Source organism: Mytilus trossulus, chromosome 12 (genome assembly GCF_036588685.1).
Source record: "Mytilus trossulus isolate FHL-02 chromosome 12, PNRI_Mtr1.1.1.hap1, whole genome shotgun sequence".
Taxonomy (NCBI): Eukaryota; Metazoa; Mollusca; class Bivalvia; order Mytilida; family Mytilidae; genus Mytilus; species Mytilus trossulus.
The window spans coordinates 43889306-43917270 of NC_086384.1; the positions used below are offsets into that span (position 1 = coordinate 43889306).

The 27965-nt window shown below is 32.9% G+C and overlaps 1 protein-coding gene across 1 annotated transcript; it reads right to left on the reverse strand.

Moving 5' to 3' along the window:
- Positions 1 to 1534: 1534 nt before the first annotated feature.
- LOC134692164 (uncharacterized) lies at positions 1535 to 27697 on the reverse strand. Its single transcript, XM_063552607.1, has 6 exons — positions 27386 to 27697; positions 21654 to 21842; positions 10534 to 10704; positions 9303 to 9412; positions 5833 to 5923; positions 1535 to 3109 (listed from the first exon to the last, which is right to left on the reverse strand). Exons 1-6 carry the CDS (start codon positions 27588 to 27590, stop codon positions 2877 to 2879), a joined length of 999 nt encoding a protein of 332 aa, XP_063408677.1. The 5' UTR covers positions 27591 to 27697; the 3' UTR covers positions 1535 to 2876.
- Between the last annotated feature and the right edge of the window lie 268 nt (positions 27698 to 27965).

The following is a 27965-nucleotide window of genomic DNA, read 5'->3' on the forward strand; positions in this document are numbered from 1 at the left end:
AAATCATAAATGCAGATAATTTTATGAACATATAGTCTTACACAGCAACTTTAAGGTGGTACATAACACTGCAGGGAGATAACTCAATTGAATTTTCAATAAAGTGTGTGGTTCGATTTGTTTGTGTCAAAGAGTCAAAGTGAATAGATTTATTTAGTCTCAGCTTTACACCTTCTGAACAATATTGCCCCTTACATCGCCTATATTGAAATAGTCCAATATCTTAAAAAGTTCCGGGGAAACGGGATTAAATTATACTCAGAAAAAATGACAAGTTGTTTGATCGTGATTGCAAACAAATCCTTCTCTTTTATCAATACATTTTAGTTTTGGGTCAGTACCAAAAACCTAGGATAAAATTAATTTTGCTCGTTTAATTTTTCACACAATTTCGACAAAATACTCACTTTGACCCTTTTACTCAAGATACCAAAGGGACATTCAAACTCAAACGAAAAGTCGAAAATAAACTGACAACACCATTGCAAAAAACAAAGCAAAAAGATCAAAAGGCAAAAGGAAATTAAACGGATTAATACAAGCTATGTACAGTTTGTCTAAAAAAATCCAATAAATTCATTTATATTTACATGACAATATATTTTTTTGTTATGACGAATATATATCTATATATAAACTAGGCTCTTTAACAAGAAAAATCCAAAGTATTCTAAAAAAAAACCTATACGCTGTTTATAACATCTTATTTTAATTGTGTTACCTGTCCGACAATTTCATTTAGTTATGACTATCTTAATGCAAAAATAGCATTCAAGTTTTATATTTTAAAATGTGATTATACAAAACGTAACATAATGTTAACAAACGTACACACTGTACCTGGTTAGATACTTAGTCATATGAGAGGGTTTGGATGGGGTTAAATGATTAAAGAATAATGCCCTTAAAAAATGAAGATTAGAGAATAACGGGCCAAAAAAATGAAGGTTAGAGAAAAAAAAGGGGTAAATTTTTGGAAGATTTGAGAAACAAGGGGTTAATTTTTTAAAGATTAGAGAAAAAAGGGGTGAAAATTAAATGTTTACAGAATAACTAACAGAACACCCCCTCCCCCATCCAGACCCTCATATGTCACTTAAAAAAACACATTGTCATACATTTCTTCAGTATCAAGTTTTATACTTATGAAGAGCATTCTGGGAAATATTTACACTGGATAACAAGTACCTTTAAATTCGACAACTTTATTAGTTGTTACCACGAACAAATCTGAGGAGCCGACTCGTATGAATTCTCCGAAACCTACCGGTTAACCCGGTTGATCTCTAATTATTCTTCTACATTAGTTTTACAATAAACTCATCATAGATACCAGGAATAAATTTTGTATATACGCCAGACGCGCGTTTCGTCTACTAAAGGACTCATCAGTGACGCTCGAATCCAAAAAAGTAAAAAAGGCCAAATAAAGTACAAAGTTGAAGGGCATTGAGAAACAAAATTCCTAAATGTTTTGCCAAATCTAGCTAAGGTAATCTATGCCTGAGGTAGAAAAGCCTTAGTATTTCAAAATTTTGTAAACAGTTCATTTATAAATATAACCATATGAATGATAATTCATGTCGGCACAAAAAGTGCTGATTACAAATTATCATTGACGGTTAGTACAACAGAAATTATACAAAACATTCTTCAATTAGTGGTTTTTAAAACCCCGAGACAAAATCATATTTATAATAAAAACTGGTAATTTTATTAGTTAATATCCCGAAGACGTACGTGGACGTATATGTTTTTTTTAAGACAAAGTCGGATAAATACAAAATAGATATTTTCCAAATTGGCTGAAATCGGCTTAAAATCTTTATTAAACAGTATATAGGTGACTTTTTAATTCCCCGAAGATATCACCAGCCCAGAAGTCAGCACTTTTGTGCTGACACTAATTATCATTGATATGGTCATATTTATAAATTAACTGTTTACACAAGTTTGAATTTTTGAAAAGTGAAATAAACCGAGGTGAAAATGTGAAATTGGTCATTTTTCTTTTTTTTTTACAATGATTTCATTATTTTGCATCTACTTTTTGTGGGATTTGTAATATGTTTCATCACAATTGTCATGAACTGTTGAAACAGATTTTTTTAGTTCGATCAATTCTGTTGATGTAAATATACTTCTAAACCATGCTATAATAAACAATGGAAATCCTTGAATCGTGAAAGTGAGTTACTTTTATACTGTGGATTCATTTATTTTCGTGTGTATCAATTTTCGTGGATTGATGAAAATGTACATTTTCGTGAATATTTGATTTTGTGGTTTTGCCAATCTCTGTATACAAATTCTATTGAAATTATGTGATTTGTTCGACTGTACCAACGAAACCAATGACAATTGGAATCCAACGAATAATGATGAATGCACAGTAATTTAGATGTGGTCGTCCTGAACATGTTTGCCACTGGCCGACGTTAAGCAAACAACAATCAATCAGTCAATACTTTTATATGGCCGCAATTTATTATGTTCTGTTGTTTAAGGTGGTACCTAACACTACAGGGAGATAACTCTGTAAAATCAGCTAAACGTTTTAATTACGTTGTGTTGTTAAAGGGATATTAAGCTTCTCAATGATCAAAATAAGTGTTTGTCAAACTGCTATATAACCAGTGTAATTTTTCTGATCAAACGGTTGGTTCAAAATTCTTTAATTTTTTATATTTTTGTCAAAGGGTCAAAGTAAATACTTTGTCAAAATTTTAAGAAAATTAAACGAGCCAAATTAATTTTAGTTCAAGTGTTAGGTACCACCTTAACAACGGTTTTTAATTGTTGACATCAGGTTAATGCTGTATACAAATATTGATAAAGGTAGAATAGAATGATCAACATTAATAGCAAAAATAGTTTCATAAATATGTCTTGCATATGAAATTCAGTTTCTTATTACAGTCGAAATCATCCCATTTATATTGGTGTTTAGGCCATAGGTTAACACAAATAAAATTACTATTTCCTGGATCATAAAATTTCGGTTCTCCAGGTGCCCATCTTGTGTAGTTCATAGTTTTGGCATTTCCACCGGAAGTAAACCACATGTATCTGTACCGATTTCTTTTCCCGCCAATCCATACACTCGTTACTGAAACATAAAAAATTGCTATCTTCAACAGCGTGTACAAAGTTATTCATCGTGAAGTAAGGAAGATAACTCGTGATGCATTCATAGGCTGAGGTTTGAGTAAAATCGATTGATTTTAAAAGAAAACCATTTAGCTTTTTCAAAGTACAATCCATAGAATTCACAAGGTTGGACAAAAAAGACCATGGCAGCAGAGAAGATACCAAGTTCAGAGGGGGTAATCAATTACCAAAAACAGATGAAAGATAAACAACATATGGTTGACACAAAAACAACAAAACAACAAATCAACAGTAAAAAAATATATTTAAAAACTTAAGAATTAACAAAAGATTAACATAAGGCACAACTGGGTGTGAACTCAGAAAGTAAGGGTTGGCGGCTCCTGTTCCAATAGTTGAACGTTCATGTTGCTAACCCTGTTCATAACATAAGATAGGGATATTGTAGGTTGATATCATACAATAGACAGGTTATAAGTTCATTACATAAGATAGGGATATTGTATGTTCATAAGATAGAATAGGAAGGTTGTAAGTTGATAACAAAATAGGGATTTTGTAGGTTCATGATATATGATAGGCAGGTGGTATGTACATAACATATGATAGTACAGTTGTAAGCTTATAAAAAAGGATGGGATGGTGTAGTTTCATAACTTTGGAAAGTTATGTTGTACGCTCATAACATACGATACGAAAGTTGAAATGTCAAAACATATAATAGAGATGTCGTAGGTTGCATACATATGATTTGAAGGTCGTTAGTTCATAAAATATGACAAATTTGTGGCAGGTTCATAGCATATAATAGGGTTGTGTATGTTCATTACATATGATAGAAATGTTGTAAGCTCAAAACATAGGATAGGAAAGTTGAAATGTTGGAATATGGATGTTGTAGGTTCCTCATATATGATAGGAAGGCTGTAGTTCATTATATTGGGCAGGAAGGTTGTAATGTCAAAATATCCCAAATAGGCGAGTGATGTCATCATAAAATGTAGTGCACCCAACTTACACATAGCTAAATCACAATCCTTGTTTCCTAATCCCTTCGTATGAATGTATTACTGTTTTTAAATGTTTATGTCATGAACATGATGTTTGAAATAAAATATGTTCAAAGTAAATGAATGTTGTATGTACACGAAAAGGATATGAAGGATACATGTACAAACGATACCGAGGTTATACATACACAAGGAAAATATTTTATATAATGAACTGATTGACATAATTTAATGTTGTAAATGTGCTGTTACTTTTAAATAGATATGTCATGTGTTAACAAGTAAGACAGGTGTCAACAGATCAGTGAATGTCACACAGCAGGGTAAGTAGTTATGAAACACATCAGAAAGTTATACAATACCGTCTGTTTTCCTCAAAAGTGACCTACCGAATTATCGCAAGGTTTGTATATATATGTATACGAGCAATACAAAATTATCACCTATGGATGTTATCAAAATATCAGTATTTTGGAAAAAAATTGTGTTCACAAAGCAATAAGACGTATATATCATGAAAGATAAAAAATAGTACTTATCAGTACAAGTATAAGTATTTACAGTTTATCTCTGTTTATCTCTAAAGTGAGGGTACCAAAATTGCGCCTATTTTGACAGTTTTACAACCTACGTTTTTGTATGATCCACACAAAAGTTTCCATTATGTGTTCATTTTGAAGATGTATCCTTATTTAATATATAGTCCCACCAATTTGATTTTGAATCCTTATTGAAATTGGGTACTCGTTGCAATTTGGTTATTGTGACATTAACTATAATACTTTTCAAGATAATATCCAATAATCGCAAAACTTCCTTAAAATTACCAATTCAGTGGCAGCAACCCAACAACGTGTTGTCCGATTTGTCTGAAAATTTCAGGGCAGATAGATCTTGACCTGATAAACAATTTTTTTCTGAAAGATTGTCTTATTGCTTTTGAGTTGATGCGGATAAATTTCATATGTATATCTTTAGATTTTATGATTGTTATTTTTTTTATAAGTGTTTTCTTTTCTTTCTTTCTGAATGTTACAATACTATGTTGTACCTATCTGCTAGTATTTATTGAGTCTATCCAGTAGTATTACAATTGGTCTTTATAATATTTGGGAAAGACTGTGAATCATAAATAATATAGTTAAATGGATTGTATAGTTAATTTGAGATAGTTAAAAGATTATATGTTTTTCCGATGAGTAGATTTTAACCCTTTCACTACATTTTTAATTCTTTAATGGTTATATATCAAACCCTCTAAATTTCCCTGGTATTTGATCAGACAATAATGCACGTCATAAAAGGCTTTAGGCTTTTGAATAAATAAAACATGCCAATTTTAAGAGATGCTTAAATAATAGGATATATGACTAACTACAATCCAGCAACAAAATCACCAAAAAAACTTCTTTAGGACACCTTAGCTTTAACAATGGACATTTTTCTTAAGAAACCCAATGACATAGAGGTTAACAAATTCATAATAAATTCATTCAACATTTAGTTATCTTACAAAAAAAAGAAATGTTATACTTATTTATAAATGGTTATCAAATTATTACATTGCAAAAGAAATATAAACATGTCCCAATTACCTCTTTGTTCATATTGTTTATATTTGATTTACATTTACAAATATAGTGTGATTTTTCTAACTAAGGCGAACAATGCTTCAATAAAAAGCGTGCGAATGTTTTATTAAAATGCAAACCTGTATGCAAACGACTGTAATCAGCCAGCCATACTGCTTCATTTTCTGAATAAATATCTGCAAGTGATCCACTCTGCATTTTGCATTGTGCCTACAAAAAAAAACTCTTAATTCAATTTTTTTAAACACATTTTTTTTTAATAATGCAAATATTTCGGTAAACAGAGGTTGAACTTACACATGTGAGGGACAAGCCACGTAATAGTACATGTACCTTATTGATACACCGTGTCTTCGTCTTTTTATCCGTTTACAGTTCACGCAATTTTCTAAGGTTTTGTTGTTTAGTTTGTATATTAAAAAGGATTCACGAGATTTTAACACAAGCAAATTACTAATGCAAATTTTACCTTTACGCAAATTCAGGACAGGGGGCCGTAGACGCTATTTTTTGCATATTATCAGGTATAAAGATTTATAGCTTCATAATGAGAAAATTTCAAATATTTGTGGTATTTTTGTTCATTTTGTTTTTATTTGGGAGGGATGGGGAGGGTTCTTCTGATTCAGCCGTTCTGTAAAGTAATTTGAATACCAGAGACAGAATCTTGTTAATTTTTGCCTAATCAGAAAGATCCAAACAATGATATTTAGCTGTATATTAAAAGGTTATCTTTTCAATAAACTAAGATTTAACGTGTTAAATTATGTGCATCCACGCTTTTCTCGATTACCGTTCGTCATGAACCTTTAAACATTTCAATTTGAAAGCAAATGTCATGAACTATTGCAGTTTTTAAAACAACAATGAACGAACATAGAATAGCCAAATCATCCTTGTTTTATGAAATATATTAATGTAACTTTCGAAAGTTTAAAAAAAAGTAAAATCACAAAAATACTGAACTCCGAGGAAAATTTGAAACGGAAATTCCCTTATCAAATTGCAAAATTAAAAGCTTAAACACATCAAACGAATTGACAACAACTGTAATATTCCTGAATTGGTACATGCATTTTGTTTGGGTATGAAATGGTGGGATGAACCTGGTTTTAAAGCTAGCTGAACCTCTCACTTGTACGACAGTCGCATTAAATTACATTATATTAACATCGATGCGTGAACAAAACAAACAGATATACTAGGTAAAAATGTCAAAAATACAGCAGTCAACATTTTGTTACAGTCCTTACTACTAGAAAAGTATTTTACAAAGTATGTCCGAACTTAACCGCTGGCTATAAAACTTAGGAAAGTCATGGCATCAAACCATAGCTATAAACTGGAAATAACACTTAAAAAATTCGGTATGTCCAAAACGTTTAACATCTAACAGTTGTTACTTTTGTGAAAAAAAACCCAGAAAATGCACGTTAAATTGTTGTTTAAATTTTCAAGATCTTTAACACAGAGATTTCAGCCTCAATTTGGAAACAATATAAAAAGCAGTAGTTGTGGTTTGACAGCCAATGAGGAAAATATTTATTCAAAACGAAAGGAATTGGATATTTAATGATCCTATACCATTTTTAAAATCACAACCTTTAAAAAGAATTTATAGGATTATTACGTATGCATTGATCTTTTCTATATAGTTATCAAAGGTATCAGGATTATAATTTAATACGCCAGACGCGAGTTTCGTCTTCATACGACTAATCAGTGGCGCTCAGATCAAAATAGTTATAAAGCCAAACAGTGCAAAGTTGAAGAGCATTGAGGACCCAAAATTCCAAAAAAATGTGCCAAATACAGCTATGGTAATATATTCCTAGGATAAGAAAATTCTAAATTTAATCTGTTCTGTAAATAAAATCTCCAAACACATTTAGATGTAATAAACCGTCTGCGGGGGAAAAAGCTGTAAAATTGTTTATACTTGGCATCTTACTTTTGTTCTCGTACCATGAATGAGGAAATCAGTAGAATACATGTCTGTGTTCAAATTAGGTCAAAACCGTTGCCAGTGGACTATTATTGCCTAAGTGGTATTATCCGTGAATTAAACAGGTTTTTTTTTTTATCCCGGTATGAATCAAATCATACATTTTCTTTCTCTAAATTTCGATTGCATTAATTTTGAAAATTATCTTTTTCTACAACGCAATGTTTACTTGAGGCAGTTTAACTTTTTAGTTTTAGCCCTTTTGATACTTCATATTTAAACATTGAGACAGGTAATATAGCTGTAAAAGGATTTTCCTCTACTTTTCCATTTTTATCTTGTGATAATGATTCACTACACCCTTTCTTCCAATTTTGTTGTAATCATGAAAAGGGAGTGTTCGTTGTTCACAAGATTTTTGTATTTAAACACTATGTGTGAATTCTTTATTAACAGTTTGTAATTTTAGTATTTGCGTACCGCCTCTCTGAATTTATCTTTATCATGAACGTTTACACCAAAAATATTGAGACCTAATCTTTTCCTCGGTTTTAGTTTGTAAACCGGGTAGATTTTTCTCTCAATCGATTTATAACTTTTGAACAACGGTATACTACTGTGGCCTGTATTTCTGTATTACTAACCAAACACGTGATGAGCAATATGATCAAAGGGGGTATAAAAGATAAACATCAACTATGCCTAAGTAAATTTGAACATGTTACTTTTATATTATAAATTTTCAATCTATCAACAAATAACTCAACTTCAAAACTCATACCTTTTTTTTTTAAATTTAAATGTATAGTATAGCTTTTATAGTATTATATGATCTTTAATGATTGCTATTGATATATGCAAAACTTAATCCTTTTCGCTATATGTTTAAGTGACGTTAACATCCCCAAACGAATTATAATCAAAGTAATATTAAAGACCAAAAAAACAGTGCATGGCAGTAGATATTAGGAAAAAGTAAAATCACAACAATACTGAACTCAGAGGAAAATCACTTCGGAAAGTCCCTAATCACATATCAAAATCAAATGACAAAACACATCAAAAACGAATGGACAACAACTGTCATATTCCTGACTTGGTACAGGTATTTTCAAATGTAGAAAATGGTGGATAAAACCCGGTTTTATAGCGCTAAACCTCTGACTTTGTACGACAGTCTCATCAAATTCTGTTATATTTACAATGATTCTTGAACTAAACAGACATAATAAATAAAATAGTCAAAATATTGGTACAGCATTCTTAAACAGAAACAGAAAGTATCAACGTTCAACTTAGTATCGTCCTTATCTTAAAAATAGGAAGTTCAGTTTCGTTCCTAGCACACCTTACGGTCGACCTATAGATTTATCACTGAACGGTTCAAAATATGGAAAACAAACGAGATTTATGTAGGAAGCGAACGGACTGTTAGGTGGATTTTGACACCAGAAAAACAACAAATATAAAAAAGAAAATGTGGTATAAATGCCAATGAGCCACTCTCCACGAGAGACCAAAATGACACAGAAATTAAAAACTATCAGTCACTATGCGGCCTTCAACCATGAGCAAAGACTGCAACAAGATGAAAAGCTTTGTAAATACCTGTTCAATGTTTATTATATGTGGTTCTAGAATTACCTGTGCACTATTCCATGACAAACGTTGTCTACTAAAACAAAAGCATGCATCAAAGTCGTCACGTCGCATCCAGCCTCCGGCGCAGTTCATAAGAGAATCATCTGCCAATCCTATTAACAATTAACAATGATTATGCGAATATATATAATTTGTTAGTTTGTACAAAATAACATTCCTACATGCAGAACTATTGTTTTTACTTAACTAAACAAATAAGAAAAGTTTTCTCTTGTTTAGCCTGTCGCATGTTCATACGTTCATGCATTGCAGATATACATTAAACAGATGAAAAGTTTTTGTAATGACATAAAAAATCAATTTCAGACAAAGTAAAAGTGTTAGATTTAATCGGAAAGTGCTAAATACTAGAGTGAAGTTTATAGGTTAAATTTTTGAATTTGTATAGAACCTGATGAAAGAAGTTTGTAACGAAATATTGACCTCTAGACGGATTCCATATCCTTTATCTGTATGACTATTACATCTAGAGTAACTCAAATACCCGTATGTTGATTATTTGTGAGGGGAAAAATGTGTACTCATAATAATGTGTAAAACATACATGTGTTTAATATTGATGCAGTAGAAAGAAAGTTTCTAATTGATATTAAGTGATATCGATTTTAAATCAAAATTTGTTATTCTTTTGTTGGAAATTTAAGTCCTAGTATTTAGTCCAATTATTTAACTCATTATTCATTGGATCACTGCCATGTAAATGGAGCATTATATATTTCAAATGATTCCGCGTAATGTTAGCACAAGAAATTTGTTAGATTGATTCAGAGAAAAAATTGCCATTTGTTAGTAGCGAAATGTTAAATAAAGAGATGTGGTGTGATGGCAAGAAGTAACTATCCCCAGAGACAAAACAGTGTAGATGTTAGCAACTGTATGTCACCACATGGCCCTCAACAATGAGCAAAACCCATACCGCATAGCATGATATTAAAGGCACTGACATAAAAGTATGTAAAACAGTTCAAATGAGAAAATCGTAAATGCTTGTCTCAAGAACTAAATAACAGTTGAAACACAAATATGACACACATTAACAAACAAATAAAAAAGACAAAAATAACGTGTAAAAGAGCAGATAGCAATTGAAGAAGAAAATAAAGAGCAGAAAAAACTTGCATAAAAAGTAAATTAATACAAAAGTAAAGATCCCCTCCCAACCCCTTCCAGAAGTTCTTTTTATCTCTAAAAGATTTTTAATTATGATAATAACCTGGACAACAGCTGGATGATGAGCAATTTATGTGATCAATACTTTTTCCTGCGCAGTTTTGTCCGCCATATTGAGGATGTGGATTAGAACATTGCCGATGACGTAGACGGGTACCAACACCACACGTGACACTACATGGTTCCTGCATCCAAACACTCCATTTACCATCAACTGGAAATATACACCGCGAATTTAAATATTTAACGAATTGCAAATTTTCTATAGGAATGTATGCAGACTTCGGTGTTGACATGAATATCAATAATGTGGTCATTTTTATAAATTTCCTGTTTACAAAACTTGAAATTTTTCGAAAAACTAAGGATATTCTTATCCCAGGCATAGATTACCTTAGTCGTATATGGCATAACTTTTTGGGATTTTGGATCCTCAATGCTATTCAACTTTGTACTTGTTTGGCTTTATAACTATTTTTATCTGAGCGGCATTGATGAGTCTTATGTAGACGAAACGCGCGTCTGGCGTACTAAATTATAATCCTGGTACCTTTGATAACTATTTGCCAAAATCACGAAATTAGATATACACGAATATGCAAGTTTTTCTCAAACCACGACATTAGTACCCACGAAAACAAATGAATCCAAAGTATACGTTTTTATCTATAGGAATTTGCAAGACAAAGCATCCAGGGTGCGGTATAGATCATTAATTAGTTTCACAATCTATATGTTTTATAATTTCGTTGTTTACAAACAACATTCAAATACCATTTCACAGTAAGTTGAAGATCTGTTGTGAAGGGAAAAGTTAGATAACCATTTTGGACCACGTGTTAAAAAATAGAAACCCAAAAGAATACTTAGACTCTGAATCGGTGAATTGCACAAAATAATATGTCTCACATAGTGTTGTGAGTTGTAGTTAATTGTAATCAAATAAATAGTGGGTTTTTTTTAAATTAGAAAGTTGTATATTGTATTAATCAACCACGGAAGATTTGATGATATCGTCTAAGCGTGCTTGCCTCAGTGTTGTGTAGTTACCAGAATGGTAAATTAAAACCTTGAAAACTGATTTGCTTTATGTATATGGCATTTAGGAGGTAGAACATAAATTGGACGGCTCGGAGTGAGAATATTGATTCCAGTTAGGTTGACATTGTCGAACTGTTTTCTAAACTTTCATTGTGTACCAACAAGTGCAAATTCGATTCAGTATATTGGTCAAGTGAAAAAAGGCATTATGTTTATGCAATTTAAACATCTCATCAGCCTGATCGAATATGTATTTAAGCTTATATTTCATGTTAAGCAGCCATCCATCATCTCCATCACACAATCCCATAAAAACAAATGTTTTGGGTTTTCATTCAATTGATATAAACGTATATTTTTACAAATCCGTAAAACTAGTATCTGCAACAACATGTTCGCTTTGGTTTGCTTTGTTTTTATTTGTTTATATTTTACTCTTCTAGCATTAAGTTGACACAAATCTGAGTACAATGCGTCACATCGAGTTTTAATTCACTGATGGCGAAATCACAGCACAACGCGGAATGTTTTTATACCATCTATATTTAATATAAATTGTTTTTAAAAACAAAAAGTAAAAAAAAAATGTTATTTTTACAAGTCGTCAAACTGCGATAACGAAAACAGGTGATCAATTATACTTTGAAGATCAGTTTATTTTTTTTGGTATGACAAACTGTAATAGACTATTTAATAGCCAGTACTTCGGTACTAGCATGAACATACGGATTTTTTGAGTAATTAAAATTTGCTATTACAAAATTTTAGAAATTATTATAAATTAAGGAATGTATCTCCCTCATGCAAAGCTCTGATTTCTTTCACGGATTTGGCTATACTTTTTGGACCTTTTGGATTATAGCTCTTCGTCTTTTATATAAGCTTTGGATTTCAAATATTTTGGCAACGACCATCACTGAAGAGACATGTATTGTCGAAATGCGCGTCTTGTGCAGGACAATTGGTACCGTTAATGTTATTACTACCACTGTGTCGATGCCTCTGCTGGTGGACTATTAGTTCCCGAGGATATCACACACACACAGTAGCCAGTACTGCGGTACTGGAATGATAATACGGTTTTTGTTGTGTTATCAAAGTTTGCTGTTTCATAATGTTAGAAATTATTATAAATTAAGGAATGTATCTCCTTCATGCAAAGCTTTTAAGTATGTTGGCAACGAGCATCACTAAAGAGACATGTATTGTCGAAATGATCATCTGGTGCAGGAAAATTGGTATCGGTTATGTTATCAAACTAGTTAAGCAGCTTACCACACAAATCATGCAAATGGTGATACAAGCATGAAACTTTGTAAGAACATGCCTTTAGGTGTATGTAATCATATTAGGGGGTAGCCACGAATAAAAATCATCCGATCATGGCGGCCATCTTGGATATTCGAAATGACGTCTTCACAGGGAAAAAACATCTTATTTATGGCCGGTTGTGCTTGTATTTTATCCAAAATGTTACAAAATGGAGTAAATCATTGTTATATAAGATGAAGTGTCACTTTCGGTCAAATATCGGTCGATAAACCACTCCTGGTTTTATGAATATCCCGAAAATGACTGTTTTATAACCCGAATAATATAGGTTAGTACATCAAATAACATAATTAGAAAAGTAATCTTAAATTTAAACAAATTCTAGAATTGAGGTCTCTCTATATTGCGTAAATTTATTCATGTTACACACACACTCTTCGTGCACTTCTCTAATCGTTGATTAGTTTCACTCGGTTCTTGTTTGCTGCTGCATTTACTTATTGCTGAGATAGTATTTGCGTTATTATTCTATAAGTTCATTGTTGATTACTTTTGTTTATATAATATTAGTTACTTAGGTTTTGAAATGGCAAAAATATCCCTCTTTGTCATGAACTAAGTGCCCTCTCTATCCCTCTTGATATTCGGCGATTGAACCACGGAGATGGTATTGAAAGCACAATGAAAAAAAATAAAATGCCAAGTACCAAAATTTGTGTAGGATAAAGTTTAATAATAGTCAACTTGAGAGTTCCCAGATAATGTGACCGATACCATCTCGAAGTTCAAGTGATTGTACGTCTCCTAAACTTTTAAGGTGTACTCCTTGTTCTGAAGATCAACAACAAAATCCAGTTGAAAATGTGCATCAATGTTTCATTTGTGATAAAGAGTCACCTTTATCTGTCTTAAGAGAGGCAATGACAATGAAACTAAACTAACGACTAGTGAATTGTTCAACAGCTCTTCAGGATAAACAACTGTTGGCAAAGCTGATTAGTGGTGATGTTATAGCACAAGAGATGAAGTATCACCCGTCTTGTCTCGCAGCTGTATATATAAGAGAGAGATCAAAGAAGAGACAAACAGAGAACGAAAGCAGTTGCACACAGGAAGAAACTATAATGTAGACACTGCATTAGCTGAGCTGATCATATACACTTTTGAAACTCAAAGAAACTCTGGAGAGTCGGTTGTGGTTCGATTAGCAGACCTGGCAAACATGTACGAGGAAAGATTGGCACAGCTTGGTTCTTCTTCTGCACAGGTACATTCTACAGGACCCAAGGACAAGCTATTGCAAAAGATGTCAGAATTAGAAGCACAAACAAAGGGCAGATATGTACTTTTGATGTTTGAAAAAGATAAAGGACCAGCTATAGCTTTAACTTGTGATTATAATGACACCATGCATATGGCAAAGACGGCCGATATGATTCGCTGCCAATTAGCTACAACGAAGTCAATACAACATTTTCTGGATCCTTGGTTTCTGAAGATATCGATGATTGCTTACTTCTTCCATTGTTACAGTTGGTGAAAATGATAGAACATGGACCTGATATCAAATCGCAGTTAGACAACGTTTCTACAAAGTCTGACTCAGCTCTGATTCAGTTTTTAATGATTAAGTATCAGCCAAAAGGTTACAGTTACAGTACAACAAAGACATTCAGCTGATCGTGAGACACTATTTTGTGTGTATCTTGGACTGTTACTCTTTGCAAAAACCAGGAAAAGAAGCTAATAGATACATTAATTCAACATGGGTTATGTTTCTTTTACGGTTGGGTACTTGAAATATCAACTCAACTAGGTGAAGCTGTTGTTGAACGTTATTTAAATGAAGGTGTGATGTGCCCGCCTTTTTTAAAGAGCAAAGTGTTTACCACAGCTGCAGTCGACAACATAGATCACAACCCAAGCTCAACAACATCAAAATCATCTTTTCATGGGACCGGAATCTTTTGCAACATCCAATGAAAGATAAAAAAAAGGAGTTAGAATGGATGAGTTTATATTATCTACACATAAACCAAAATCTAAAACGGTACCTGAGCTCCCTGCTGCTTATATGAATATAAAACCTGCATGTCTTAAAACAAAAACAGAACCTCTCATTCTGCCTGACTATACTTCTAAAATACTTAACCACGGTTATATATTCATGAGTTTGCAAAATGAGTATGAGTGGTTAAATACGGTGAGGTTAACAAGTGAAGATATTACGTCAGAAAATATTTAATGGTCATCATTTCATTCTTCAGAGAGACGTGGACCAACTGTTGAAGTGAGAAAGTAAACAGGGGTTTCCCTGCATGGTTTTTTTTAGTCGGGGAATAACCCCTAGTTTTTAGTACGAAACTGTTTATAAGCTTCTTAATGCATTTATCAAGAACAAGCTCACTCAGTTGCTACCATAAAACATTTGAAGGATAAGGTTAGGGATGTTGTGACGTTTTTGAATCTTGGTCAAACTCTAAGAGAAGAACCTCAGACAGACAGTAGTTGTTGATGGTGCGGCCGGCACTGGTCAATTCAAGACCACCGCCTGGAACATACACTTTTTGTGCTTACGCAAAAGGTGTGATTTTGATGTAAATTATCCACCTTACTTCAAAACATGCCAGATAAGCTGTTATCTATGATATTTACATAGCAAACAGCCTAAAAGCACAAACACGTAAATCGATGGGTGCTGGGTACAGGAGAAAAGTTGTCGGCACCAGTACAAATCCAAAATCCTGGTCAATCTTCCTTCGAGTGGACGAAAATAAAACGGAATTGTTTTATTTCCTTGCCGACAAAATTTCCTTGATTCAATCTGACAAAATTATTTTTGTGACAAATGGCGAAATTGTTATGAAAAATTCTGATGATGACCATGATGATTTCAGTCCGTGTAATCAAGAGGAAGCAGACACAAGGACAGTTGTTCATATCAAAAGTGCAGCTGCCAAAAGGTGTAAGTCTTCATTGATAATCAGCTCAGACACTGATGTAGTGTTTTTGGCGGTGTCTCTTTTCAAAACACCTCAAGTAGAAAAACTTTGGGTTGCCTTTGGAAAAGGAAAAGACCTGTGATGGCTTCCGATTCACGAAATTAATCATGCTCTTGGTCATAAATCAGAAGCTTTGCCATTTTTTCATGCTTTTACTGGATGTGACACGGTCTCCGCTTGTCATGGAAAGGGGAAGAAATCGGCATGGCAGACGTGGGAAATATTTGATGATGAAACCGAGGTTTTTAAACGATTAAATAAGAAACCTGAATTGGTTAGTGCCGCTGATATAAAGTTAATAGAGGCATTTGTTGTGGTTATGTACGACAGAACTACACTAATATTTGACATCAACGAATCCATGTATGGGGACAGGCATTCATACATGATCTACATCTACCTAGTCCTGGTGATTTGGGATGGGTTAAGGAGAACGCAGATGGAATGTGATTTCCTTATTGGACACAATTAGCAGCAATTGCTGCATCTTGCCAGGAGTTACACAAATGTGGCTGCAAAAAACTTGTTCTGGTATATTGAAGCTGGCTTGACCTATACAACATTGTGTTCATGTGGCTGTTAAAACGGAATACATCGGATATACCGTAGATTATTACACTGATCAGTCCTCCAGCATGTTTAACACAATTATCGATATATCAAACGGACATTTTTATCATATATTTATACCACTTTTATTTCACTCTAATGTAACAACTTTTTTGACCCAAACCGGAAGTGGTGATTGTTTTTTACAATTGTTGTCTGTTTTACCTATTTTCATATCATTTTATTGTATTTCAAACAGTTTTTATAACATATATAGCGTTAAAAATGGTTAGGACAGTTTTTCAAACACAAAGATTGGGCGAAATGATGTCAATTTTTAATTCAAGATGGCCGCCGTGAAAAAAATCGAAAACATGTTGGCTACCAATCCAATATGATAAAGTACTTCCTAATGAACGTTCATGCCAGATCCCTTGCTTGTATCACAATTTGCATGATTTTGGCAAATTTCGGTACTAAGCCGCCCCACTAATATAACGGTTCATAGTTACTGTATATTTCTGGAAGTAATGCCGCTGTGTGTGGTAGATATAAAAACTGTTTTTAATCATACCAAACATAACATCATTCGTGTCATGTGTTTTATCTTTTCATTTTGCTATTTGATTAGGGACTTTCCGATTTGAATTTTCCTCGGAGTTCAATATTTTGGCGATTTTACTGACGTTAAATTGCAAATTGTTGAAAATAGTTACTGTTTACCTAATAATCGAACTATCTTTATTAATAGTGGGGCGGCTTAGTACCGAAATTTGCCAAAATCATGCAAATTGTGATACAAGCAAGGGATTTGGCATGAACGTTCATTAGGAAGTACTTTATCATATTGGATTGGTAGCCAACATGTTTTCGATTTTTTTCACGGCGGCCATCTTGAATTAAAAATTGACATCATTTCGCCCAATCTTTGTGTTTGAAAAACTGTCCTAACCATTTTTAACGCTATATATGTTATAAAAACTGTTTAAAATACAATAAAATGATATGAAAATAGGTAAAACAGACAACAATTGTAAAAAACAATCACCACTTCCGGTTTGGGTCAAAAAAGTTGTTACATTAGAGTGAAATAAAAGTGGTATAAATATATGATAAAAATGTCCGTTTGATATATCGATAATTGTGTTAAACATGCTGGAGGACTGATCAGTGTAATAATCTACGGTATATCCGATGTATTCCGTTTTAACAGCCACATGAACACAATGTTGTATAGGTCAAGCCAGCTTCAATATACCAGAACAAGTTTTTTGCAGCCACATTTGTGTAACTCCTGGCAAGATGCAGCAATTGCTGCTAATTGTGTCCAATAAGGAAATCACATTCCATCTGCGTTCTCCTTAACCCATCCCAAATCACCAGGACTAGGTAGATGTAGATCATGTATGAATGCCTGTCCCCATACATGGATTCGAATTCGTTGATGTCAAATATTAGTGTAGTTCTGTCGTACATAACCACAACAAATGCCTCTATTAACTTCATATCAGCGGCACTGACCAATTCAGGTTTCTTATTTAATCGTTTAAAAACCTCGGTTTCATCATCAAATATGTCCCACGTCTGCCATGCCGATTTCTTCCCCTTTCCATGACAAGCGGAGACCGTGTCACATCCAGTAAAAGCATGAAAAAATGGCAAAGCTTCTGATTTATGACCAAGAGCATGATTAATTTCGTGAATCGGAAGCCATCACAGGTCTTTTCCTTTTCCAAAGGCAACCCAAAGTTTCTCTACTTGAGGTGTTTTGAAAAGAGACACCGCCAAAAACACTACATCAGTGTCTGAGCTGATTATCAATGAAGACTTACACCTTTTTGCAGCTGCACTTTTGATATGAACAACTGTCCTTGTGTCTGCTTCCTCTTGATTACACGGACTGAAATCATCATGGTCATCATCAGAATTTTTCATAACAATTTCGCCATTTGTCACAAAAATAATTTTGTCAGATTGAATCAAGGAAATTTTGTCGGCAAGGAAATAAAACAATTCCGTTTTATTTTCGTCCACTCGAAGGAAGATTGACCAGGATTTTGGATTCGTACTGGTGCCGACAACTTTTCTTCTGTACCCAGCACCCATCGATTTACGTGTTTGTGCTTTTAGGCTGTTTGCTATGTAAATATCATAGATAACAGCTTATCTGGCATGTTTTGAAGTAAGGTGGATAATTTACATCAAAATCACACCTTTTGCGTAAGCACAAAAAGTGTATGTTCCAGGCGGTGGTCTTGAATTGACCAGTGCCGGCCGCACCATCAACAACTACTGTCTGTCTGAGGTTCTTCTCTTAGAGTTTGACCAAGATTCAAAAACGTCACAACATCCCTAACCTTATCCTTCAAATGTTTTATGGTAGCAACTGAGTGAGCTTGTTCTTGATAAATGCATTAAGAAGCTTATAAACAGTTTCGTACTAAAAACTAGGGGTTATTCCTCGACTAAAAAAAACCATGCAGGGAAACCCCTGTTTACTTTCTCACTTCAACAGTTGGTCCACGTCTCTCTGAAGAATGAAATGATGACCATTAAATATTTTCTGACGTAATATCTTCACTTGTTAACCTCACCGTATTTAACCACTCATACTCATTTTGCAAACTCATGAATATATAACCGTGGTTAAGTATTTTAGAAGTATAGTCAGGCAGAATGAGAGGTTCTGTTTTTGTTTTAAGACATGCAGGTTTTATATTCATATAAGCAGCAGGGAGCTCAGGTACCGTTTTAGATTTTGGTTTATGTGTAGATAATATAAACTCATCCATTCTAACGCCTTTTTTTATCTTTCATTGGATGTTGCAAAAGATTCCGGTCCCATGAAAAGATGATTTTGATGTTGTTGAGCTTGGGTTGTGATCTATGTTGTCGACTGCAGCCGTGGTAAACACTTTGCTCTTTAAAAAAGGCGGGCACATCACACCTTCATTTAAATAACGTTCAACAACAGCTTCACCTAGTTGAGTTGATATTTCAAGTACCCAACCGTAAAAGAAACATAACCCATGTTGAATTAATGTATCTATTAGCTTCTTTTCCTGGTTTTTGCAAAGAGTAACAGTCCAAGATACACACAAATTAGTGTTTCACGATCAGCTGAATGTCTTTGTTGTACTGTAACTGTAACCTTTTGGCTGATACTTAATCATTAAAAACTGGATCAGAGCTGAGTCAGACTTTGTAGAAACGTTGTCTAACTGCGATTTTATATCAGGTCCATGTTCTATCATTTTCACCAACTGTAACAATGGAAGGGGTAAGCAATCATCGATATCTTCAGAAACCAAGGATCCAGAAAATGTTGTATTGACTTCGTTGTAGCTAATTGGCAGCGAATCATATCGGCCGTCTTTGCCATATGCATGGTGTCATTATAATCACAAGTTAAAGCTATAGCTGGTCCTTTATCTTTTTCAAACATCAAAAGTACATATCTGCCCTTTGTTTGTGCTTCTAATTCTGACATCTTTTGCAATAGCTTGTCCTTGGGTCCTGTAGAATGTACCTGTGCAGAAGAAGAACCAAGCTGTGCCAATCTTTCCTCGTACATGTTTGCCAGGTCTGCTAATCGAACCACAACCGACTCTCCAGAGTTTCTTTGAGTTTCAAAAGTGTATATGATCAGCTCAGCTAATGCAGTGTCTACATTATAGTTTCTTCCTGTGTGCAACTGCTTTCGTTCTCTGTTTGTCTCTTCTTTGATCTCTCTCTTATATATACAGCTGCGAGACAAGACGGGTGATACTTCATCTCTTGTGCTATAACATCACCACTAATCAGCTTTGCCAACAGTTGTTTATCCTGAAGAGCTGTTGAACAATTCACTAGTCGTTAGTTTAGTTTCATTGTCATTGCCTCTCTTAAGACAGATAAAGGTGACTCTTTATCACAAATGAAACATTGATGCACATTTTCAACTGGATTTTGTTGTTGATCTTCAGAACAAGGAGTACACCTTAAAAGTTTAGGAGACGTACAATCACTTGAACTTCGAGATGGTATCGGTCACATTATCTGGGAACTCTCAAGTTGACTATTATTAAACTTTATCCTACACAAATTTTAGTACTTGGCATTTTCTTTTTTCATTGCGCTTTCAATACCATCTCCGTGGTTCAATCGCCGAATATCAAGAGGGATAGAGAGGGCACTTAGTTCATGACAAAGAGGGATATTTTTGCCATTTCAAAACCTAAGTAACTAATATTATATAAACAAAAGTAATCAACAATGAACTTATAGAATAATAACGCAAATACTATCTCAGCAATAAGTAAATGCAGCAGCAAACAAGAACCGAGTGAAACTAATCAACGATTAGAGAAGTGCACGAAGAGTGTGTGTGTAACATGAATAAATTTACGCAATATAGAGAGACCTCAATTCTAGAATTTGTTTAAATTTAAGATTTAATCAAAAAAAGGAAATAGAAATAACAAACCATCGTCGTTTTTAAAATTATTCAGCAGTGACTGGTTTGATCAACAAATTAAGAAAAATAAAATCACAAAAATACTGAGTTCCGGAGAAAATTCAAAGGAAAAGTCCCTAAGCAAATGGCAAAACGAAAGCTCAAACTCATCAACCAAATGTACAACAACAGTTATTGTCATATTTTTATATTTGGTAAAGGCATTTACGTAGAAAATGATGAGCTTAATCTGATTTTATACCTAGCTAGACCTCGCACTTGTATGCGTTACATTTTCTTACATTGTTTTTTTTTAAGTTTGGACTTCTATGTAATGAAGTTTGTTGTTACGTTTCAAATTGTCAATGAAAACAGTGTTTTGTCGGTTCTGTTTCGTGTATTTTGCATAGTGATGTTTTTGCTGTCAAATCCACAATGGCAAAAAGAACGGTTCATTTAAACATTCGGTGCTGCACAAAATATTATTAGGACAATTGGAGATGATACTTTATCATGATAACAAGTTCTTTGTAAATCATTAGATCAAGCAAAAAACCAAAAACCATGGATATTAAAAAACGATTGGTTTCGATATAAAATAAGTTGAACCTATTACATGTTTACATGTACGATAGAAATCAGATACCACGCAGAGTGCTGTCTTAATTTATCTCTCTATGTTTTGTTTCTTTTCATGGAATATGTGTTCTCGTAAGATCATGAAAGTCAACAAAATTGAAACGTGTTTTCTTTTTGCAGTTCGTATGTTAGCCTATTTATTTCTATAGTTCTTTTAATTGTTGTTGTTTGGTCGCTGTATCCATGACGTAAATGTTCACCTTTAACCTTCTTATCCTTACTTACCGGAACAGTGTTCACTAAAACAATGTCTTCGTAAAATCTCAGTTTCATTATCTACACATTGAACATTCTGTGGACATATACTGGTTCTGATCCCTTCCTGTACACCAACACCACATGTCTTGGAACACGATCCCCATTGCCAGGCACTAAATCTTATATTTATGCCATCACCATATTTTAATGAATCAGCTAAAAAGTGTGAATGCTTGAAATATATATTTTGTTCTATATATTCTAAATTAAACATTTAGTTAATATTATGTTGTGTCTCTAAATACATATCAGTTTCCTGAAACATACACATCTTTTGTTCGTTTGTGTTTGATGGCTAGTTGGATCCTGCGTTTTACATTTTCGAAAGTCAGCTTTCTTTTAAGCTATCTGTCCAATACCAATTTACCTATTCGTATCATTATTATTTTTTTCGTGTTTTCTAAAATATTGTTCTACATAATATATGTTCGAATGGAACACAATAGTAGATTAAAAAAGTTCCTGAGAACTTCAATTACCTGATATGTATTCCTTCTCCATTAATTAACTTACAGGAACACAAAACACCATACAGTGTGTTTCTATAATGACTCGAAAGTACACATAGAGTAATTATCAAAGGTCATGTATATCATGCTATTGTTTACACCTGAGAGCATTTTAAAAAGTAAGCACGTGTAGTTTCTTCAAAAGTTAACATACATTCTGTGAAATGTATGAAGATAGAAAACAGGTTGTTAATCTTTCGCATATAACTGATGACGAGTATTTGGTTTTATCCAGAGGTTTGAAATTCGTTCCTTCACCGTCAGTCAAAAGGGCATAGCAGAACTTATTATGCAAATTCGAAAATTTCGAAACAATCTCAGTCTTTCACAAAGGTTCGGCATATATTTTTTGGTGAATGATGAATCATTAGTCATTAAGAAAGCCGATAAAAGTAACAATTTTTTTTTTTTAATAAGGTCAATTACCTTCTTGAAGGCGATCGCCAATTAAATACTCAACATTACACCAAATTGGAAAACTTTGACCTAAATGCACTTAGATGTAATATCAATACATATGTCAAAGGCATGTACACCAAAGGTGTTATAGATTACTCCATATTTAATTACCTTAATAATGGTAATCAAATTGATTATAGGCCTGGGTATGTGCGTATCTTTCCTAAAATACACCGATTAAATGAATCAGAATTAGTAAAAATCAATAAATATGGGTTTAACATTGACAACATAATGCCGCCATGTCGGCCAATCATATCTCAGATTGGTACTGTCACAGAATTTATTGGACGCTACATCGATTATTTTTAGTACCTATGGTACAAAAACAACACACATATATAAAGAATACGTCTGATCTAATATAAAAGTTTGAAAGAATTAAGCCTTTTGCAGATTGCTGGCTGTGTAGTTTTGATGTAGTATCAATGTACACTAACTGTCCGAATGATGAATTATTATCGGCAATTAGAATTTCGTATGATCAGTTTGATAAATCAAATCACAAAATCAATATGCCCACCGACAGATGATTTAATCTATCTCCTCAGATCAATGAGGAATATGGAAGGTATCGTGATGATATTATATTTATATATCACGGCGATTCGAAGGAAAGAAAGGATTTGCTAGAGTTAGCAAATAATCATCATCCGTTCCTGAAATTCACACTAGAATTCTATGTTTCCTATGTTTTATTAAAACATTCAGTTGGTTTTTTTTCTTTTTCGGAAAGAAGTAAAAATAACAAAAATACGAAAATCCGAGGAAAATTCAAAACGGTAAAATCAAAACAAATCAATCGACAGGACAACAACTGTCATATTCCTGACTTCGTACATGCATTTCGTTTGTAAAAAATGGTTGATTAAACCTGGTTTTATAGCTACCTAAACCTCTTACTGTTATTGCAGTCGCATCAACCTCTAATATTTACAACGATGTGTGAATAAAACAAAAAGACATAATATATAAAAATGTAATAAAATATGGGTACAGCAGTTAACATTGTGTTATAATCCTAATCAGTATAAAACAAAATATAAACATGAACTAGTGTTTGCTTAGAGAGTGCTTACAGAGAGCCGTGGTGAAGTGGTTAGTGCATCGGACTACTAACACAAAGGTTCCTGGTTCGATTCCCGTTTGGGATGAAAATTTCAGGAACTAAATTTTCGGCTCTCCCTCGACACCATTTGCGAGTATGGTCTTGAGAAATCAATGATAGTCCGACGGAAGGGGACGATAAATGGAAAGAGTAGGCTAATGCCGCTACAAGGCAGAACTCGAACCCTCAAAGTGGAAAGAGATTAATATAAGATGCAAAACTTCTTTCCTAATCCACTATAAATAAATATGTTTAAACTAGGTGTTTTCTTATTAAATGATTTATCTTGATTATCCATTAAAATAAGTATTCCTTGCATTTCTGCTACACTATATATACAAGGAAATTGTCTAACGCAATTATATTTATGGAAATACTGTCACATAATTATCTTTCAAGGAATTTAGCCTACATGCAAATGATTCCTGAAATTTCTATTACATAGTTTTTATTCTAGGAACTTCTCTTACATGTTTATCATCCCTGGAGTTTTTATTACATACTTCTTATTATTCAAAGAATTCTCTTATATAGTTATTATTCCAGGAACTTCTACTGTATATATATCATTTCTGGAATTTTTTTAACATGATTAATATTATTATTCACAGAAATTATTTTTCATGTATATCATTCCAGGAATTTTTATAACATAGTTATTATCATTCCAGGAACATCTCTGAAACAAAACTCATAAAAAATTGTTAATCCTTTACATCATTGCTGGTTCTGAAGTTCCTTTTGCTATAATATAAGACTTACAACTACTAATATTTAAAGACTGCAATCGTTTACACTATTTTCTTGCTGTTTATTTATGCACCAAAAGTGGTGACAGATATATGTATCAAGTGGACATAAAAACTGACAGTTCACAAAATGTTAAAAGGAAAACTAAATATAAAAAAGAAGATGTAGTATGATTGCCAATAAGACAACTATGCACAAAAAATCAAAATGACACAAACATTAACAACTATAGGTCACCGTACGGCCTTCAACAATGAGCAAAGCCCATGCCGCATAGTCAGCAATAAAAGGCCCTGATAATAAAGACTGAGCTAGAGGAATCCCACCAAAATCTAGAGGTGATCTCATGTGCATTGAAAGTATATTGCCCCATAATACTGTTATAGAACACATTATTCATTGTGCATCTTATTATTCTAATTTGTATTTTAATCATTCTAAGAAATAAAAATAAATGGTTCTCAAGAACTCAAGAGATCTACTTGAATTATAGTTCAGTATTTCATTACCTAAGTTAAGATAAGAGTTAATAGTTTGTGCAATGTATTTCTCAAGTATAAAGGTTATGTACTTTTATAAATTTATGATACAAATGTACATTTAAACGCATTAATTTATCAAAATAGTTAAGGTCGATTTTCTTAAATTGATTTTTTTTCACGTGAGGTCAAAATTTGATTTTGTGAATATGAATATTGAAGAGTCCAAATACTGCGTTTGATTCCGATATTGCAAATTTTATATATTTGGTTTTGATGTTATATTTGTTATTCCCATAGGATTTTCATGTATTTGGTTTTGATGTTATATTTGTAATTCTCATCGGATTTTGTCTAATGCTTAGTCCGTTTCTGTGTGTGTTACATTTTAGTCGTTGTTCTCCTCTTATATTTAATGCGTTTCCCTCAGTTTTAGTTTGTTACCCCGATTTTGTTGTTTGTCCATGGATTTATGAGTTTTGAACAGCGGTATACTACTGATTATTTATTTATAGCACTTCTTATTCAAGCACGTTTTAATGGAAAGACTTTCTTAAAAACATGAATTGGTCTTATAAAGGAAACAAAACAAACATGTAGGTTTACTTCCAACATAATTTGGGTTTTTGTTAAGAAAGTTTGACAATTCCTAGCCATTTAATTTTAGATTTGGGCGTCTGTTAAATAATTCAAAATAATCTTGGCATCATTTTGCATTTAAGAATGTGTCATATTGTGCATTCAAGTTAAAGGAAAGATTAGAAATTCGTTTTGAGATCACTTCCAGTTTTTTGGTGAGGTTCTTGTAGCTTACTCTTTAGTTTTCTATATGTATGTAGTGTCTTGTGTACTTTAATCTGTGTATCTATTTGTCTTTTTCTTTATAGCCATGACTTTGTCAGTTTATTTTCTACCTATGAGTTTGTTTGTCCCTCTTGTATCTTTTAAACCTCTTTTTCGACATGACACTAATAATACAGCAATTCAAACGGTATTGGACCTAATTATTTACAAATTTTATGTCGATTGACAGGTATTTGAAATGACATTCGTAGACCATCATTGTTGATTACTATATTGGCATGAATTAACAAACTTTTCTAAAATTGTCCGTTTATAAATTGATAAATCATTTAGAAACTAAGGTTACAACTCCCTCAGGCAAAGTTGAATTTAGATGAACTTGGCTATTTATTTTAGGTATTTTTGATATAAAGCTCTTGAACGGTTTCGGTACTTATACATCTACAGATTTCAAATGTTTGACTTTGAGCATTCCTGGTGAGGGTAAACCAGGAAAAGTGCTTCGAACGCATAGACATATTAAACGCGTTGTTTTCAATTTTTGTTGTCACTATATTGTTAATTTTTGCAAAAATAAAATTCAGAGGACTTATTCCTTATATTGTCATGAGCTAGGTTAATATTATACACATATATAACAAGTTGTAAACAGTGACAAGGACACATTAACTTATGTTAAATATCGTCGTTGTTACATATATTTTACCTACTAAATCATGGTGAAAGGTTGGTATTTTGATATACATTTTTACTTTTCGGTTCATCTCATACCTTGCTTAAAAACACCTGTCATATAAAAGAGGCTCATAATGGGTTGGTTACCATTTCTCTAGCATGGCGTTCATTATCACTGAACTTGTTTAGGGGCCATCTGATGGACGCATTTGAGTGCGGGAATTTCTCGCTGCATTAAAGACCTGATGGTGACCTTCTGCTGTTGTCTGTTCTATGGTCGGGTTGTTGTCTCTTTGACACGTTTCCCATTTCTATTCTCAATTTTATTTATTGTGTTTTGTCATTTACTCTATTCTTTATTTATCATGCTCTTATTCTCTATATTTATTTTGTATTGCCCCATTATTCTCTTTTGTTTTCTTTATTTTGTGGATCTACCTTTTTCTTTGCTTTATTTTCTTTCTCTTTATTCTGCACTTTGTGCCCATCATGCTCTTTTTTATCAATCCATTCTAGCCCCTCAGGAAATCTTACCGGATAAATAATTATATTCAAGTTTTAAGTGCAGTTAAACCAACATATTAAAGTGTATATTTTAATTAATTATGTTTATATACATCTGTATTGTAAATACAGGTAAATACATTTGTATCCCATTTTCAAAAGCCTATTTTTCTATCATTTAAAAAAAAAGGAAATCGTACAAGATAGTTCATTATAATCAAGTTATAAATGCAGTTAAACCATAACAGTAACGTGCATATCTTAACTAATTATGGTTATACACATGTGTTTTGTAAATACAGGTAAATAAAATATATACCATTTTCAAAAGCTTATTTTTGAATCATTAAAAAGCAGTGTAAAATTTCCAAATATGCAATTAAATGTTTATCAGAAATGGGAATCACTTACCTAATGGACTTTCCGCTTCTGGTTTGTCGTTCAAGTATGGTGCAATGATCAAAAATAAAGATAAACTTAGCAGTACAGATAACGAACTGCCAACAATTATACCAGACACACACGATCTCCAGTTAACTTGTAGCAAAAAATGATATAGTCTTTGTCTCTTGACTGAAGCAGAATTAGAGCTGTTGAAAAGCATATCATTGTCCATTTCAATTTGATTTCACAGATAACACAGATGCACATACATCTAGGCAAGAAAGACGCCTTTCATTTGACGTAAACAACATGAAAAGTGTTGCACTTGTAACTATTTAAAATAATAAATCGGTACTCTCGTGTGATGTCATTAATACTTACAAGTAAGATCCGACATCCTTATTTACTTAGATTTCACACTTACCAGCTTGTTTGTGTTATCAGGTCTTTTCACTATTCTGTATAAAGACCTGTTATATTTTCTCTGATTTTTTTTTGATTTTCTTCTTCCGCAAAATTTGTAACATGCCCTGTTTTGTGGTTTCGAAAGATGTCGCTTAGATTTTTTGTTTATGATATCGAACAGTTATTGCGCTTTTGAGACTGA

Coding starts and splice junctions, on each gene's coding strand:
- LOC134692164 (XM_063552607.1), bottom strand. CDS start 27,590: ATGGACAATGATATGCTTTTCAACAGCTCTAATTCTGCTTCAGTCAAG. Junction 10,705..21,653: donor TTTTAGTGAACACTGTTCCG/GTAAGTAAGGAT, acceptor GTATATTTCCAG/TTGATGGTAAATGGAGTGTT. Junction 5,924..9,302: donor TGTCATGGAATAGTGCACAG/GTAATTCTAGAA, acceptor TTTTTTTTGTAG/GCACAATGCAAAATGCAGAG.